At 39.3% G+C, this 19,495-nt stretch overlaps 1 protein-coding gene across 2 annotated transcripts in view; it reads right to left on the bottom strand.

Annotated features, from left to right (window-relative positions):
* The window catches only part of NFKB1 (nuclear factor kappa B subunit 1), a 79,375-nt gene extending 60,185 nt beyond the window's left edge, over positions 1-19,190 (bottom strand). Inside the window, exons 1-2 of one of the 2 annotated variants that reach the window (XM_054029174.1) lie at positions 18,930-19,190; positions 689-818 (exon numbers count right to left, since the gene is read on the bottom strand). In XM_054029174.1, coding sequence (XP_053885149.1) covers positions 689-733 — 45 coding nt within the window. In that variant the 5' untranslated portion in view covers positions 734-818; positions 18,930-19,190. The remainder of the gene's footprint in view (positions 1-688; positions 819-18,929) is intronic. The other variant, XM_054029173.1, reaches the window with a different exon arrangement.
* Between the last annotated feature and the right edge of the window lie 305 nt (positions 19,191-19,495).

The raw sequence follows: 19,495 nt of genomic DNA, 5'->3' as shown, positions 1-19,495 counted from the left end.
ATTTTAAAATCAATCTCATGCTTTTTGAAAGTTTGGGACTGGCAATACTGTATTCTTGCCCTGGGCAAAGCCAGATCCAAATGTCAAATGTAATCCATTTAGCATGTATTTACATACATTAAGCCTTAGGAGATTAACATATTTTTTAATTGGAGCCTCTGAATCAAGCACAGTTCTCATCACTTGAATTAATTATAAGCAAAGTGACCTAAAGTAATTTTGGATCAGTGAAGAGTTTGGGAATTCTGGAGTCCCACCAAAATGGTTGTGAATGAAGGAACACTGCGGTCAATTTCAAATCAACAAACCTCTGATAAAATAATATATAAAAATTCTCCTTTGTGTAATTAACTTCAGTCATGGCAATCACTGAATTAATTTCAGTGTAAGTTTGGATCGGGCAGCTAGAAAATAAAAACAAATGTACGAAATTCTTTTAAAGCCACATTTACACCGTTCAGGCAATGTCAAAGGGTAGGCCATACAGTGGGAGAAATTTACATTTTACTGATATGGGCTTCTTTTTGATACAGGTTTATTCTGATATTTTTCTCTTTGATGTTGTCAGACTATAGAAAATTAGACACTATGGGAATGGGCACATGACAAATAGCTAAAATAGCCAGACAGAATAAACTCATATGCTTTTGACACATTGAGAGCATATAAACTGTGTGTTAATACTTACTTGATGATCAGATACTCCCATGATATAGGCATCTTCTTCTGCCATTTTGAGAGCTGAAATGATGAAAGCACGAAGAGGATGATTGTTCACTGACCGCCGTATTTTTTTCAGTATGCAATAATAATAATACCTGTATCAAAATAACATGAGTCTGCTTTCAAATGAAAAGTCACATGCATTCATTGTTAAAGCTCTGACAACCCATCTCTGAATTATCCAACTGTAATAGCAACATCATCCACTGCTCAGATACCCTTAAAATTGCTCAGCACCTCCAAAGGGTGGGACTCAGAACAAAGACTGGGGTTTCCTGCTTTCAACTCTCATTGAATTGAAAATCCCAACAAAGTATTAGAGTCAACATTCATCTCCCTTTGTAATGCCATTAAAACCAGGATTAAATTTGTTTCTCTATTTTTACCAGGGTGAATAAAAATCTTTTTTTAAAATTTAAAATGAATTTTTTTTAAAAAAAATCAGATTTTTTGATTGAGTTATTTAAATGATAAGTTTTTCTTTTTAAAAATAAACCTGTTTAAAATGAAATCAGAATTTAATATAAAATATGTTAAGACCCAAATTTATTATACTCTCTTAAAATATTTAAATGAAAAATAAATATGCTTTTTTGTGTCTTTAATTAAATTCCAGTTATCATCCTAATGCAACTTGATGCAAATCATGAGCAAAAAGTTAATTTAGTAAATTAGCAATATATCATTTGCCATTTTCCAACATATAAAAATGTACAATTAATAAGAATCTGAAAATATTAAGCTATGTAATTGCTTAAATAAATGTATGCAGATATCGTGCATCCTCCTACGTAGCAAAAAGATTAATGTAAAGGTTCTATTTAGTTGTAAATAAATAGGTTTTAATGGTTATATCAACAAATGAGAATGCATCTTTCTTTATAAAAATAACTGAAGCACAAACGGAAAAGATGACGAAAATCACCAAGTTAAATCAAGGCTTTCTGCTTGGCGATTAAAATCAATTTACCCTGGTTTTCACTCTGAATATTCTGGGCTTTGGCAGTTTACGCAAAGCTATTAGCATATTTTAAGCAACAATAATTATATATTGTGCATCTATAGAATCTATTTTCCAAAGACGGAGGGCCAAAGAAGATACAGTGCAAATTTTCAAAAGCGTTGACTAATTTTGGATGCCTTTGATTGTGGATGCCCAATGTGAGACATCTGTGGCCTGACTGCCACTTGTGCTGAGTACCCACAACTGCAAGTGTAGCCAATAAGAGCTGCAGGTGCTCAGCACCTCTAACAATTAACTTTCCAGACATCTTAATGTGAACACTCCCAAAAAGAGACACCCAAAATTGGTGGACACTTCGGAAATTTGGACCTAAGTGATTTTCCCAGGGCCATAGAACAAGTCACTAGGAAATGAGCTAGGAAATGAATCTCGGAATCCTGGCTCCTAGTTCTCTGGTCTAATTGTGACAAAAGACTGCTTTTTTATTTTAACTTTGTTAAATGTCGTTATATTTCCTTTATAATGTTAAAATATTTTTAAAAAAACTTCTCAGGGAAATGTATGAGTAGACAGTATAATGTAGCTAATGAAATGCATTAACTCTAAAAGAGTCATTTGACCGTAACATGAAAACATGTTGTAAATAAAGGACAATAATTTTACAAAGATAGGCAGGAGTCAATAGCTCTCATCTTTCATCACAAAGATTATTAACAATATTTTCCAGTGAGCTAAAAACCAATTATGAAAATCTACAGTCATGCAAAAATATGGGAAATGATTAAGAATCTGTAAGGAAAATTGAGTCACCGAGTAACCTTTACATGTCTAGAGAGGAAGGCATTGAAAAGAAAAATTGGAACATCCACGTACTTTCTTTGGGCAGAAACTAAACCTGGCATGTTGACAGGGTCCAAAGGAGATGTGGCTCAGCCTTCCAGCACCATCGTAAAAGAGAGAGAAAAATCAAAAAGGGAAAAACAGAAGCCTTCTTTGGGAAAACAGGCGTTCAAGGCGGTAAAACTACATCTTAGCACAGCAAGTACAAACTTGCTTTTCCCCTAACTTCGACGTTGAAGAGATTTTTTTAAAGTGGGAGTGTACCTAATGTCTAGTTGCAGTATTGGTCATATATCAAATAATTGGAAATGGTATTCAGCCAAAGATGAATAGTGGATATAATAATAAATTGTATTTGATCAATTATTACAGCAAGATGTCAGTAATCAAAGCACCGTTAGTCAACGATATAACCTTACAAAACTCAGAAAGCTAAGCATTGTCTTTCCTATTATGTTTTATAATTTGCTATTGACATTATAACCCTTTATGAAGAAAAAGCCTGGCAGATAGAGCATCTGTAGCCAGCCTCTCTTTACACAATATCCTTCCGTGTAATAGATTTTATTTATTTATACCAGTGGTTCCCAAACTTGTTCCGCCGCTTGTGCAGGGAAAGCCCCTGGTGGGCTGGGCTGGTTTGTGTGCCTGCCGCATCCGCAGGTTCAACCGATCGCGGCTCCCAGTGGCCGCGGTTCACTGCTCCAGGCCAATGGGAACTGCTGGAAGTGGCGTGGGCCGAGGGACGTACTGACCGCCGCTTCCAGCAGCTTTTCCTGCACAAGCAGCGGAACAAGTTTGGGAACCACTTATTTATACCATTAATAATTCCAACAATTGTGTTCAAAATTAGTACAGCTACTTCAAACAATGAGGCATTCTAAGTAGGCTTTGTTTTGTTTTTTACAGTTCTGGATTATAGAGGAATATAACCCTACTGACTAAATACTTACTAAAAATTTGCCATGAAATGACTTCTTATTTAGATGGAAAGTGGAAACTGGAAGAGCACAAAAGGCCAAATTTTCAGGAAGCCACCAGAAATGCATCTGCACAATTACTTATGTCCCAAATTGGGTAACCGTATATACAAATGCCAGATTCCACTCACAGAAGTGAAATGAAAATTGTTTCTGAGAGTCTAAAACCATTTTTTCTCATTTGGCCGAAGAATACTTAACTCAATCCAGTTATGATTCCATGAGTCTTCTAAGCAAAGCAATGATCAAAATGTCCTTAAAGGCCAAGCAAAATAGAAATGATGGTGATAGGAAGAAGGAAACACTTTGAGGGGGTGGCTAGAATGCGAACCTCTCTCTCTATCGATGGTGTTTGCTTGCCAATTGTCAAGGTAGTGTGTAGTCTCTGGGTCCTGTTGGACTCTCCTCTACTCCTGAACATGAACATAGAAACAGTGGAAAGACATGTAATGCCTCCTTCCAAGTCTGGTTAACTAGGAGATTGAGCCCATTGCTGCTTGTCTCTGTCACCAACAAAAGTTGGTCCAGTAAAAGAAATTATCTCACTCACCTATTCTCACAAGAGAACTTTATGTGGGAAAAGTGGTTATTTCATATTCCTTTTTCTGATTCAGTGTAATATGTATTGCATGTAGAATCTATATTTAGAACTTTTATCAGACATGACTCATAAAACAAAAGCAGGGGCAATATAGTGTATTTTCCAAATATCTACCATTTATTGTGCTTTGCTATTAAAAATTAAAAGATGTCCTGAAATGATGCAATGGATAGCTTTATCATTAGAACTAAAGAGTAACTATTTGGATCCTGACATGATGCCAGGAAGACAAGTAATTTAAAAAATACAGATTTTGCTTAACAAGAACAAACTGCACATGGAATACTCTGTGGCTATATATATACACACACACAAATGCCATGGTCATAAGGAGGCATCAAACAGAAGTTCTTTGGCACCAACTACATAGGTGCCTCTCAGGCTCTTTTGCACTCTGTAGCAGTAAAAGGCAACATGACCTATCTCTCTCTCTCTCTCTCTCTCGCACACACACACAGGCAGTGTGGTACATACACATGCTGACTTGGCCATGCAAACATTCTGCTTTATGTATGTAAATAGACTGGGTGCTTTTTCAGGGACTAGCTAAAAACTCACCCCCAAGAAGTCTAAAACAATCCTCTCCAAATGATTAATATACTCTCTGTTTCAAAATAAATGCATTTAATCCATCTTCAAAGCAAAGTAATGTTGAAAATGCCCATAGAACATTTCCCCAGCATACAAGATGTTTTGGTGTCTAAATAAATTCTAACCCATCTCTTAGGTTTTCTATATATTCAAGAAATTGGGGCAAAGCCAATAACAGTACCAAAAATAGGAGACTTTGAGAATAACAACTCCTCCCCAAAGAATTCTTATGCTGCCCTTCTCACTGTAATGTCTGAGCACCTTCCACGTGTATATTAAGTGATGTGACTAACATCTGTCATGTGTGATTCTTTCACTCTCTCAATTTCTATCTAGAAAGAAAACTATATGTGCAGTATAGTGTTTTTGTTTAGGGAATATTTCTGTAAACGTACATGCTGCTATGTTTTTATATTAGAGAAGCCCGGTCACAGAACTGTGCCTTGCACTCGATGTGGAAGATGATGAAATTTGTAGTGGTCCTCAGTTCCTATGGGACAGTTTAACAGTTTAGGACTGCCCCCCCAAAAGCTCTGTCTCCTGCACAGACGAGCCTTAACTCTGTGGTAGACAATTCCAATATGCCTGAGGAGGAGAGTTGTCAACCACAGTCATCCTGGAACCTCAGGTGATCTTTTGGGTATTCTGAGCCTAGGCCACTGAGTGCCTTGAGGATAAGGACTGAGACCTTGAACTTAACTCAATATTCTATGGGAAGCTAGTGTAGAGAGCAGATGAATGGGTACAATGTGAAAGAGACGTATCTAGTGAAAGAGAAAGACTGCACCATTTAAACTCTTTCAATTTGGGGAAAATCATTTCTGGGTTATTCCCACATAGGGGACTGGAGTTCTAAACTCATGGAATTTCCTCTGACTGCTCCCTGGGAGGTTGGAAGAACAGCATTTACCCCCTTGGACCACGGGCAGGAGGTCCCTAAAGACTGGTTGGATCTGCTGAGATCCATGCCATCCAGGCTGAATTCCTGTGTCTCTGCTTTACATCCTTGTCCCCACTGCAGCGTGGCTACTGTAGGACTTCACAGAAGCAGAGGGGAAAATGTTGCCCTTTAGTGGTATTTTTAGATGTAGGAGAAGGTGACTTGGGAAGAGGAAAGGATTAGACACTTTCAGGGAAGTTCCCAGAGAAAAGTAATTTACAGTTTTGTTGCTATTAAATAATAAAGTAACAAAATATCTGTTTCTACAATGTATACTGAAGCTAATGGGATTGCATGGATCTAACTGAGGGCAGAGTATGGAATATAATGTCAACTATTACTTGATGTTAAGGCTTGGAACTAATGCTTGAGTAAGAGCCAGTAAGAATAACCAGAACCTGAGGAATGCTGCTGAGCTCATTCAGTGTATTTTAGATATCTCTCTGTATTCGATGACTATATGTGACATGATGTAGCCTTTTAAAAAAAAAACAAAAAAAACCCATGCCTTTCCAGACAATGCCAGCAAGCGCTTTTACTATTTTCATTATGCCTTTTGCTTTATTGGTGGATAATTCCTCCCAGTTACTGTTGCTGGCTCATTATTAGATTTGGATTTTAAAAGGTGAGCAAAGACATTTCTCTCCTCTACATTAGTAGCCATACTAGCATACACAATAGAAACTGACTGAGAGATTGGATTTTTTAAAAATATTCACTCTTTTGAGAACAAGCAGAACCTGATATTGACTTCTTAGTCTGGGAGGAATCAGACTTGATGATGATGCAGATGTTGGTTTACCAGTCATTTCAGCAATCATTTACAAAGGTCTCCTCGAGCAGCTACTGGGACTTTTCAAAATTCCTTTTTTTTTTTTTTTTAAACTTCATGTTTACATATTAGCTTGGTCGCATGACACTGGTCTTGCTGGAAACATGTATATAGCAAACATGTACTAATGAACTGGGAAATCCAAACAGGAAGTAAAGACATGAAAAAAAGTATGATCCAAAAGTTATTTATAAAAATGAAAACAAAAAATAATTTTAGATTTATTCCCAGAGATCTACCTATTCATGTTTTGAAGCATAATTATGAGTAAAATTCAAACTTCAATGGGGCCTGAAACCACAGAAAAAAACCCATACAGCATATGCCTCTTTTATCCCACCCTGCAAGAAGGGATATGGTCTCTGCATTTAGTCTACGCAGTTTGAGTACAAATGGTCTAAGTGTTCTTGAAAACTCAGTATTGAAAGATCAAGGAAAAACAGTGCCAATGCCATCCCTCTAACACCTTTTACATCTAAAGCCTAGTCATGTGAAGAGTGACAGTTGGTGAAAACATTTTAAGCAGCTACTGATCTCTCTTCTCAAATTTTCTATGCCACCTAAACTACATTAAAGCAGTCAATTACAAGTTAACATGATGCTGACAGCCTCTTCAGAGCACATACATGCCAATCCTCCCTGTTTAGAAGGGTTTCTTGCTATTTTATTTTAGAAAACCATTTTGCCAACTCCTAGGCCAAGATATTTAAATTCAGTCCAACAGATATGTCCTACAGAATTTAATAGAGATTAAACTAACAGGGATCTCTAGAAATTAAGTAAAATTCTATAGAGGTTACTCTGAAAATGTATGTAACTGAACGGAGAATGTCTCCTTCATGTAGACTTTTCAAAAGATAATACCTCTGCAACAGAATTATTCAGATGGTTTATTAAAAGTTCTATAGGATGGATATCTACCTTTATTAAATCCCCCAAGACTTTTACAAAACAGCTTGTTTTTCATTCCTGATATTGGTGTGTATAAGAACACCCTCTTCTTTCAGAAAGGGGAATCTAGAAAGTAAATACAGCCCAATGACAAACAGCTCCCACCCTCAACTGGCTGGAAATCCTGAAAGAACAGCTCCTGCTGCAAGTTTTCTAGCCAGAGATGCTCACACACATATGTGTTAATTCTATTTTCTATTCAAATTTGCCCTTCCCTAGTATTTATACATAAAAAAGAAGGGTTTTCAAATAAAAATGTGTAAACCAACAGCTGCTGCAGATAAACCATCATTACTAATCCTGTTAGCAGATTTCTTTTGCTTTTCTTTTCCTTACTCAAAATAAGGAAAAACAGGGAATGGGGAGGTGAACTGAAGTCATATTTCACAGAAGTGATACCAGAAATATATATCATGTTGTACTACATCACAGCTACAAAATATGGCAGACTTTCTGTTTGCTTATAGATTACTGTGGTTTTGGAGATATGCCCATAGTTGTTGAATGCTTAGAAATTCTAGTGGTGAATTCTGCGGATACAACCGATAATTGTTGTACTACATAATCTTCACACAATACTTCATCCTGTATCTCTTCCTCCTCCACTTGGACCTCTTATTTGCCCCTACTCTCTGTAACCTCAGTATCATCCTTAGCCCTAATTTTTCCTCTACTGATACATAATCCATGTCTGTACAGAGTAAACTGTTTCACTTCACTGTAGGAGCTGAGAGTGTAGGAGACCTGGGTTCTATTCCCAGGTCTGCCTCTGGCAGATTGGGTGAACCTTAAGCAAGTCACTTCACTGCTCTGCGCCACAGTTTTCTCATCTGTAAAACAGGGATAATGATATGGACTTCTTTGTAAAGTGCTTTAAGATCTACTGATGAAAAGCACAATATATTATTACATGCGCAAAGCCTCAGGGCTTCTAAATTCCGGGAGAGGATACACATAGGGCAAGATAGGTCATCAACATAATGTACAACAGCTACGCAGAGGCACCTGCTTTTTGTAGTTTTAACCACGTCTGGCCTGTAGTTCACTGTAAAACTTTTAGACTGTATCTACACAAGGCTTTTTTTCTGAAAAAATTCCCTTTGCTAACACTAGCGTAGGCAGAGCTCCAGGCAGTAGCTGGCATTTTAAAGACCATGTTGTCTAAACCTGCAGGTTTAGAGCAGGTATATACAACAAAGAGGTATAATTGCTGGCAGCTACCTGTGTCTTGCACTCCATCATTGCTACCATGGGTGGAGCTGAATCAATGGGAAATTATTCTGGAAAAAAAAGTCTATTGCAGAGAAGGTTTAACTGTGGCAGTCATTTTGTTTCCACAGTATGCCACTACCTATTTTGTTTGTATTAGTCCTAATACCTGGCAGTATTACTCATACCTAGAGAATGGCAGAATAAGATGTGATCATTAAGTTAAAATATTGTTCTGAAGAATGGCTTTGGAAATACTGGGAATTTGAAAGTTGCATGCATGCTCGCATGTATGGCATGCATAATTACACATTTTATATGTACACCTGCCTGCTACTGTTACAAGTGAGACCCCCTAAATTACTATAATTAAGAGATTAGACACAAAATTATTTCCCTCAATTTTTAGGTTTGTTTGCTCTTAATGTCATTTTGTATACAGTCAACTTCCCTGTTACACTCATTGTATGACTGGATCTTTTATACAGCAAGAGGGGAAAGAACATTTTAAAAAACATGAAAGGTGTTTGTAAAAATCACAAAAACTGACGGAGGTCTCTGAGGCAGCTGAAATATGTAAAACTACTTTTAACTCATTACAGAATCTGATTAAATCTCAACTTGACAGAATCCTTTTAACCTCTTAGCAGATGCTTTCCTTTTTTACATATTACTAATGTCTTTTCCCCCCTCTGTGACTTCAGTACTGATTTTGTTTGAGATTTTTTAAAAAGAGTTTTATACTGATCATACAGTTTTAGACATGCTATTGAGAAGAAAATACATTACAAATAGTTGCATATTACTGTATCACAGAAAAGCAGCCTTCTCCAGTGCTGTTAAGGGGGTGCAGAATTTAAATTGCTACATTTCTCCACCACTTACAAATCTCTAGATCATCTAATTTTTCTACGTCAACTCAGAATGATGACATCGTACACTGGTTTTTCTACTAACACAATCTTTGTTATTTGCTATGGCTAGTTATGGTTTTCTGTTTGATGGGACTCAGGAGATTTTGGCTTTGTGTATATTAAAACTGACACTATTTCAAATGGAAATGATTTTTCCTCTTGATTTGGGATCTTAGATAATATCTTAGTTCTTTTTAAACAATAATTTTACACTCCATCTTAAAAATTCTTTCAGCAAAGGATGCATTACCAGCCATCAAGGATGCCTACCCACAGAATCTGCATAGAATTATAGCCTACAGAAAGTCTGTGATTGCTTGTGACAATAAAATGATTAACAAAGAGTAGGGGCCACTTTTTCAAATGTGCTCCACACCCACAACTACTCTCAACAGAAGATGCTGGATTCTGAGCACTTTTGAAAATATGGCCACTTAATATCGTACCTTTAGGGAGAGCTGAAATCTTATGAAAATGTAGACACTTATTTAAAAATCTAAACGGGAGCTACTCGGTGCTGACTGAGCTCTTTTGAAAATATGGCGATTTTCTACAAGAAACAATTACTTTATTGAGCTAAACATTAATAGCATGGGGAAGTTTATCAGACGAACAGTAATAATGCTGTGGGAATGGCTGTCTTATTTGTATAATTAATCCATGTACAATATAACCCAAATTTTTGCTGCTTTTAAGGGTTAAGATAGGTTGGGAATAATCTGCATAAAAGTTGCAGAATATGCTCCCCCATTGACCCTAATAAGGTTAATTGCCCCAATATTGTGCTCCTGATGCCAACAGTTTAAGATAAAATGTTACGTTTAGTGCCAGTAAATAATAACTGGCACTAAACGTAATGTGAAAATCAGTGAGGAATATGTAGTTCTTGTAACTTGCACCTGTGTTTTGCTTTGTTTCCCTCATTAATGTTTCCCTCATGGGCAGTGTTCCCTCATTAATCTTACTTCACTGAGCATCCCTGGAAACCTAATGACTTTTCCTTACTCCCCATCTAGAGGGACTTCTAGATGACTGGCATTTAGGGAAGGAATAAAAAATGAAGTAGTGACCTAATGACAGATGGGATATGTTAACATGTGCTCTATACACATAAATTGTGCTTCAAGCATATTGATCCTGAGTAAAATAGGAATAAGAACATCCATACTGGATCAGACCAAAGATCCATCTAGCCCAGTATCTGTCTTCCGACAGTAGCCAATTACAGGTGCTTTAGACTAGGGAATGAACAGAGATAATCATCAAGTCATCCCATTCCCAGCTTTTGGCAAACAGAAGCTAGGGATACCATCCCTGCCCATCCTGGCTGATAGTCATTGATTGGCCTATCCTCCATGAACTTATCTAGTTCTTTTTTGAACTCTGTTATAGTCTTGGCCTTCACAACATTTTCTGGCAAAGAGTTCCACATGTTTACTGCACGTTGTGTGAAAAAATACTTCCTTTTGTTTTAAACCTGCTGCCCATTAATTTCATTTGGTGACCCCCTAGTTCTTGTGTTATGAGGAATAAATAATACTTCCTTATTTACTTTCTCCACACCTGTCATGATTTTATAGACCTCTAGCATATCGCCCCTTAGTTGTCTCTTTTCCAAGTTGAAAAGTGCCAGTCTTATTAATCTTCCCTCATATGGAAGCTGTTCCATACCCCTAATCATTTTTGTTGCCCTTTTCTGTACCTTTTCCAATTCCAATAGATCTTTTTTGAGATGGGCAACCAAATTTGCATGCAGTATTCAAGATGTGGGTGTACCATGGATTTATATAGAGGCAATATGATATTATCTGTCATATCTATCCCTTTCCTAATGATTCCCAACATTGTTAGCTTTTTTGACTGCCACTGCACATTAAGTGGATGTTTTCAGAGAATTATCCACAGTGGCTCCAAGATCTCTTTCTTGAGTGGTAACAGGATTTTGGATGATCTATTTTTTGTTAAACTCTGGTTTAAAAATATCAGAAGAAATAAAGAAACAATAATTTTGGAGTGGCTTTTAAAAAACCCTTAAGTATTATGTTTGTAATCAGGGCGGGCATTGTGGTCATAGGGGCTCCGTGGTCGAGAGGCAAGGAGGGGGGCAGGTCTGTGGTGCAAGACTGCAGAAGGGAGCTTGGGACAATGGGAGGGAGGCAGCGGGGCACAGGAGCAAAGGGGCGGGGGGGAGAGCCCAGGGAGTAGCAGGGACCAGGGGTGACTGAATGGCTCGGTGGGGAGCCCAGGGAGGCAACTGAGCCTGAGGGCAATGGGGGGGGGGGGGAGGCAGTGGGGGTCAGGGGCACCAAAATACAAGTTTGCCCATTTTCCCTAAGGCCGGCCCTGTTTGTAATTGTATTATATTCAAGTTTTATGTAAAAGTTGACCACTGCCGTCAAATTGTAACTCAGAAAACATACACCCTTCCCCTTCTTCTAAATGAGAATTGCACATGAGTATCCAGAGTAGAACTTGATCATTTATGGAGAATGAATAATTTCTCAAGTAACTAAAAATGAATGAACAAACAAACAAAACCCCCAACACAATTTCACATTTCTAGTGCCAACACATGGTTATGCACCATCACTTACACTTTCAGCGCAGGCTCTAGAGCGTAATACAGACAGGGTGGGTTCCCCATTTAAACAAGAACATTGACATAAATTATGGAGAGAGGGGGCTCTGGAGGTAGCAGGAGCTAAGTCATTTCTTTTTTGTGGTGGGGCTGGGGGTGGCCAGGGATTCTCAATGGCCCTTTGTTTGCAAACTGATACTGAAAATTGGAAGTGCTGACCTTCTGAGTGGTCGGTGGTGCAATGTCAATCAGCAAATAACATAGGTAAGACTGAGGACAGCAACGTGAGTTTTTAAAAGTGTGGGTTTTGAGGAGGCTGAACCCTGTTTTCAAAATGAGATTTGGGAGGAGGAACTAAGGCTGTTTGGGATTTAATCCATATAAAACAAAACAAATGACAACAATCGCTCAGGCCTCAATTGTATGCAGTATAATTCATATTATACAACATAAAATATTGCAAAACATCACTAGTAAAATTAGAAAATCATGGGAGTACCTTTATTGCTCATTTTATTAACGTGCCTCAAACTATCCATCTGTCTGTGAGAGGCAAGAAATCTGATTTTAAAGAACATCATCATACCTAGGGCCTCACCTGTTCTTCACCCTTTTAAATACCAATAGGAGTCACTCCCTGTATTGAAGCTGATAGGTGCCTAAGTCCTTTTGTGAATGTATCCTTAACTGCCATGGTAGGTGCCTAAATCCCAGAATCAGGTTCCAATGGGATTCACAAAACCCCCACTCAGCTGCCTCCCACACCTTGTTGGTGCTTAAAAACCACCCTCCGCCTACATTTGTGCAGTAAAAGTTTCCAAGGAAACTATGTTTCAGCCTCTGGGCATGCACGCTGCAGCTCCACGCCAGGTTATGGAAGCCTAAAGCCCCGATTGATTCACAAAATGGGTGAAGATAGGCATTCCTCCACCTAACTCGCCTACAGGGCCCCATTCAGTGAACGTGTTCAGACCTTGTCTACTGGATCAGACCCCAATAGGTGAACTCACAAAATGGAGGGGAGTAAGAAAGAGGACCACCCTCATAACTTTTAACCCAATGGTTAGGATACTCACCTGGGATGTGGGAGATCCCCAGTTCAAGTCCACCCTCCACGTGAGGGGAGAAGGGATTTGAAGTGGGCTTTGCCACCCTCAAGTGAGTGCCCTAACCACTGAACTACAGGATATTCTGAGGTGGGGGGGGGTCCCTCAATCTCTCCTGTTGAATCTATTCCACTGTGAATAATAAAAAAAAGTAACTGCAGCAGGGGGGAGGGGGACGGACTGGATCCTGGCTCTCCCAGGTGAGTGCTCTAATCACCAGGCTACAGTCCTTCTCATGTTTGCACACACTCTCTCTTGCCCAGTGATTCTTTCATTATTTAATCCAAAGTGGGACAGCTTCAACAGGAGAGACTAAAGGAGACCCACATCAAAATATTCTTTAGCCCAGTGGTTAGAGCATTCGCTTGAGAGAGGATCTGAAGAGAGATTTGCCACCTTTCTCCCCATCAGGACGAGGGATCTGAGATTGGGCGCAGGGAGGGAAGTCTTCTGCATCTTGGGTGAGTACCCTATCCACTGGTCTAAAGGCTATAAGGGAGATCCTAACCTGAGGACAAGATTGGCAGCTGGGAATCCCAATGAGAGGGAGAAACATCCCTGCAGCCTGGTTTTAGGCACCCATCTCCAAGAGAGGAGCAGGGCTTAGCACACACCCCTTGATGTGGCATCTCCCCTGGCTAAATTAGGCAATGAGCCACCCAGTGGGCTGGCTTTTCATAATCCTATTCTGAGGCACCTATCTCTCCCCATCAGGGCTGCCCGAGGGGGGTGGGAAGACAGGCAAGTGGGGCAATTTGCCCTTCACTTGCTCCGGGACCCGCCGCCGAAGTGCCCCAAAGACCCGGAGTGGAAGGACCCCCGCCGCCAAAGACCCCAGGCCCCCTGAATCCTCTGGGCGGCCCTGCTCCCCATTCACTGTACAGGGAACCTTGGTGCCTAACCCAGTGATTTTCTAGGTGCCTAAAAATTAAGCATGCTAATACTCAGCCTTACCACATGTACATTTCTTTGTTAGCCTAGACCATAGTGTTTTTACCTTAACTAATTCTGTGCCTTACAACAGGAAGAATTTAATTAATTTGGTGCTGGATTTCACCGGTGCTCAGTCTGCCAGTGTAGCTCAATACTAATCTAGAGATTTTACCTATAAAATGGGACAGAGACCGAATAATTCAGAAACACACCTATTTAGTCCTTGTCCTCTCAGACGAAACTGTCAACGAAGACAGACCCTAATTTAGCAAGGTACTTAACCACACGCTTAACATAAAGATAGGAGTGGTCCCATGGATTTCAATGGAACTACTCATGTGCTTAAAGCTAGGCACGTGCTTAAGTATCTTTTGGAAATTAGGACATAATTACTGAGACAATATTGGACAATAAAAAAGTCCAACATTGGACTAACTTCATAATTAGTGACAGTTGTGATTATGATTTTGGCAAGGCAGAAATTTTTCTAAGCCTATCACTCAGTTCACATAGTGGCCATTATATGGGAACTTTAAGACACAATTTGTCTGGGCTAGAGCTGAAAGTGACCTAGAGATGAATGTCTAGAGCTCTTTTTCCATTTTTTAAAATAATTAACTCCAATATTTTCATTTTGGGAGCAGGAATCCTCTGAAAGATAAATCCATCAGTAAATTGAAAGAAAGTTGTTTCAAAACATTCTTGATTGCTAATTGAGTAAATAAGATTCTCTCTCCCCCATAAAGATACATTTACATTTAAAATTATAGCTGGGAAACAACAGCGGTCTATAAGGCAGGAACATTTTGTTCGTATTAATTTCTGTTTTCAAGTGGTCTCTCACGACACATGATAATTTGATAAAACAGTATGTCCAAAGACCACAGAGGTTTCTGAGCAATAGTTTCTCTTGGCACAGAAAGCTAACAATAAATGAATAAAAACATTCAGTTCTCAGTTACATCTTTTCAATCTCTGTGTCAGTGGGGTAGGATGCGTGTAACTAAAAGGGAAAATTTGGTTCCATAAATTAGCCTATGAATTTTAATAATTATAACAACATACTCCATAACCTTCATACACGGAAAGGGCTTCCAGTTTGGTTCCCATGCTCCTAGAACAGGTCCACTGTATATAAGAAACACCCTACATGGGGTCCTACTATTGAAGGACATTTTCTGGGTTTGCTTATGGAGCATTATATATGAAGCCGCAGCATACAGGAAGTAAAAAGGACAAAGCAACACTGATTAGAAAGGGGAACTCGATTTTTCATGAAAATTCCAATATTTAACAAGTGTTGAGTTTGTGATGTAATGATGCTTCCCTATAGATATCTATTGCTAAGCATTACTGAAATCACATAATCCCAATCAAATAAGAGTAATAAATCAAACTTCAAGAAAAATACCTAAAATCATTGTGAAACTACATACATATATATATATAATTAAAAGAAGTAGGAAATGTTTAAGAGGTGGTACTCAATTAAACAGTGCTCTCCATTCCCTCCCTCTTCCCCCCTTCCTCATTTTCCTTTTCCATCCTTTTTCCAGGGCATTTTTCACTGTGCAAAACAGCTTCAAAATTCACCAAAGGATTGAGATTGAAGGGAGCCCCTGGGCTGTCACAAAATTACTTCACTAAGGAAGTCAGTATTTTTTAGACCTACACAACTCCACACCAAAATGAAACCAAATCATTCTCAGTTTCATAATAATCTTAACTCTCTCCAGCACCTATTGACTACTTTTTAGTGAAACTAATTTAATTTTATGATGACTTTTTTTGTTGATGTACATTTCTTCCATTAAAAGGGATTGGGGGGGAGGGTTCTGGGCAGGAAGGGGGAAAAAAAAGCTTTCCACCTGTTAAAATCAATACTGCAGTTTGAAATTATTCACAGTTCTTGCAGATACTTTACCAAAGCTAGTCCTTAGAAAGCTAAATAAAAATTCAAGTGTATAAATGCTGATCCTTAGCTAGTGTGCATGTCATAGCTCTGGCAGTGCCATTTCAGAAATATTTTTTTTGGGGGTGGGGGACAGGAAGAAGTTGTGTTTCAGTATATAACATTATATGGTGTAATATTATAGCCTGAAAAGTCAGGGGTGGAGGGGCAGGAGAGTGGGGGAGAGGAAGTAGAAGACATAATGGAGCACATGGACCTATGAAAAGTCTGGGTGGGGGGCAAAACTAAGGTTGGGGGGGGCACTGCTCCCCTACCCCCCATAGCTTGAATGTCAATGAATCACAGAACTATGACAATTTACACCAGCTGAAGAACCACATTTGAGTCTTTAAATAGTGTATTGTTTTTGCATTTTAGCAACTTGGTTATTGCTCATTTATTGATATAGATGACAAAATACTGCAAAACCCTCCCAAAAAATCAGCAATAGTTTCCTTTCTTCAAATGACAGAAGTGTCTCTCTAAACCAGAAAAAAAAAAATCCTTCTTTGGCTAGCAGAATATTTAGAAAAGTAAACAAATTTACAGTAAATTGCAAATAAGTTCAAGAATTCAAAACGAAACAGTTGGTCACATTCTTCACCAATTACATCAGTTTTATGGAGTAACACTGCTGAAAATCTGGTGTACTGGAGTGGAGCATCAAACCGTTTAGTATTTGCTTCGATTTTTCTTCTTCGGAAGAAAAAGAGGAAAAAAAGGACTTAAATTTGTCAATTTATGTTATCTATATTTTCCTCTCAAACTTTTCATTTTAGCAAGTGTATATAAGCTTTTGCGAAGACTAGTGCCTTTTAAAACTTACCATTTTTAATTGAAAACTGAAATGAATTGTTAAACCAATAGCAATGCTTAATCTGTAGACCCCCAATCCTGAAAACTCTTACATGCATATTTAATTTCACTTGTCTGAGTAAAGTTGCTCATACACAGAAGCATTTGCGGGATCAGGGCCACATAATGTAATTCATCCTAATGCAGACTCCATTTTGTATGTAAGTTTCAGAAACTATATCCTATTTTTTGTTCACGTGAAGTGAGTAACTTAATAATGCTCCTTCATTCATGTCAACAAATGCCACTCAAATGAAAAATAATGGAGAGTTGAATCCTCTTGTTTTTAGGGCCAAATGTAACAAACAATTAATTAGCTATTATTTTCCATCCATGATAATTTCATTTTCATTATTTGGTACTGAAGATCCCATTTATTGCTTTTGAAATTATTTTAAATTAGCTGCAGTATTCCCTACACTTAGAATGGAATTATTGAAAATATCAGAAATATTCCTTACACCAGTCATATTGGTAAGTGACTAGTTTTTAAGGGAACCCCAGCAATACAAGGTAGTAGAAACCCTGATTTTTCTTTCAGATGAAGTAGGAATTTCACACGTGAAATCAAAGGGACATTTGAAAAATCACTGTATTTTCAGACTGAAATTCTGTACCTCCTCTAGTTACAAGGAACCCCTACAAAGTTAAAAAATAACTCTCCCCCCTTCCTTTTTCAGTTTGTTTGTTTTGTGGACTTGAAAGCATTTTATGTACAGTGAGTTTCTCCCTTACTTACCTTTACAAACATTAATAAAAGAATAGAAAAACACATATTTTTTATTTGCAGTATTCTTTACCAAGAAATATCACGGCATGAAATTTAAAGTGTGCTCTAACAGAAACTGGAATTTTTGAATTTGCATAATTGAAAAAAAAAATCAAGTGGACAGTCACTCTTTAAGGAAACTCCACAACACAAAGTCATTCACAATAAGTCATTAATTTACTGAAAGACTAGTTAAATGACCAGTAACACTTCATTTCTGGTCCAATGACTATAAATCAATGGAGGAGGGAGATAGGGAAGGGGGTACATCAATCATATTGACAGGTTCCCATACAGGTAAGACACCTGCACTTAGAAGCAATGAGGTTTTCAGAATGAGAAACACAGCACACTTATGCTCTCATTTTGTAAACTCAGCTAGGGTTCAGTATGTTACATCACTGTACAGTGTCCCAAGCCATATGTGCCCCTAACAGGTAGCACCTGCTGGACACCTATTGCTTTGGACCTGCTCAGATTATTTTAATAAAAATTCCCCATTTTCTCTCCTTTGTTTTCTTTCAAAACTAATACTAATGAATCTGGATATACCCTGGAGAAATAGCTCTACGCCGTTTACTGTGTATCAGTCTTTTGGATGAGATCCTAAAAAATTATGTTCTGTCAGTTCCCTGTTGACGGCTATACAAGAGTTGGGTGTTATTGTTATTAAAGATCCCATGACAAGTGTCAGAAGAAGTGGGGTCTGCCTTGCTGTCCTTTGCCAAAATTCCCCTCTGTCTGACAGCACACACTGTACTTCACACCCGCTACCACCCTCCCCCTAAGAGACAGCTGAACTTAATGGCACCAGGGAGACAAGAATAATGCCTGAGGAGCTTTCAGAAAGAAAGGTGATATTTAAATATAAAACATTATTCTCCTTCCCCCCTCCCCGCCAGTTTCTTTTACATTACAAATTCCGCCAGGCCAAAACCTGATGTACCAGCATCAATCCGGAGTTACTCCGCAGTGACACCAATTAAAAGGAGAGTAGCATTCGGCCACTCCGTGCAGCAGCTAACTGGTGTGAAGCTCATCCCCCTTCACACGCATGACGGGCGAGCAGCCCAAACAGGAATGAGGAAGTGAAGCAGCTGGTGAAGGTGAATGTTTAAAAAGGCACCAGAGCAACCGCTCGGGCGGCTCCAGCCCAGGCGGACAAAGACCCGACATTGATTTATGTGCTCACCCTCAGGCGGGAGCGTACTCCGGCTCGGCCCCCTTCTCCTCCAGGCTGGCCGCACCCCGGTGCTTCGGCAGGGAGTGAGTCCGCTCGGGGCAGCAGCTCAGCCTTGCACTTCGCTTGCCGCCGGCTCCGCCTTTGCAGGAGTTAGCGCGGCGCCATGTAAACCAGGCTGAGAAGCGGTCCTCCTCCCCTGCAGCCGCAGCGCGGCGGGGATTTTCCCCCTTGTTTTGGAGAGCGGCCCGGGTGGCTCCGTCCCACAGACCTGTCAGCAGCAGCTGCCCTTTCGCAGCGAGTTACCTCCTCTGTCCCTCCCTCCCCTGCTGCCGCTGCTCTCACTTCCTTCCTGGCTGGAAATTCCCACTGACGTTTCGAGAGCGAGAGAGAAGCAGCGGCCGCCGCGGAAGGGTGGGGAGTTGCGCACGAGAGAGGCGCTCCAAAGGCTGAGCAGCTCCAGGGATGCCTGCGGGGGCAGAGGGTAGCGCAGGTTAGTGCTGCCATCCCTGGGCAGGGCCCTGCTCTGGAACCCGCTGTGGCGAGGAGTTGAGTTGGGGAAGATTAAAAAAACCATC

The sequence above is a fragment of the Malaclemys terrapin genome, chromosome 5 (genome assembly GCF_027887155.1).
Source record: "Malaclemys terrapin pileata isolate rMalTer1 chromosome 5, rMalTer1.hap1, whole genome shotgun sequence".
NCBI classification, from domain to species: domain Eukaryota; kingdom Metazoa; phylum Chordata; order Testudines; family Emydidae; genus Malaclemys; species Malaclemys terrapin.
This window is presented reverse-complemented; position numbering and strand designations above follow the sequence as displayed.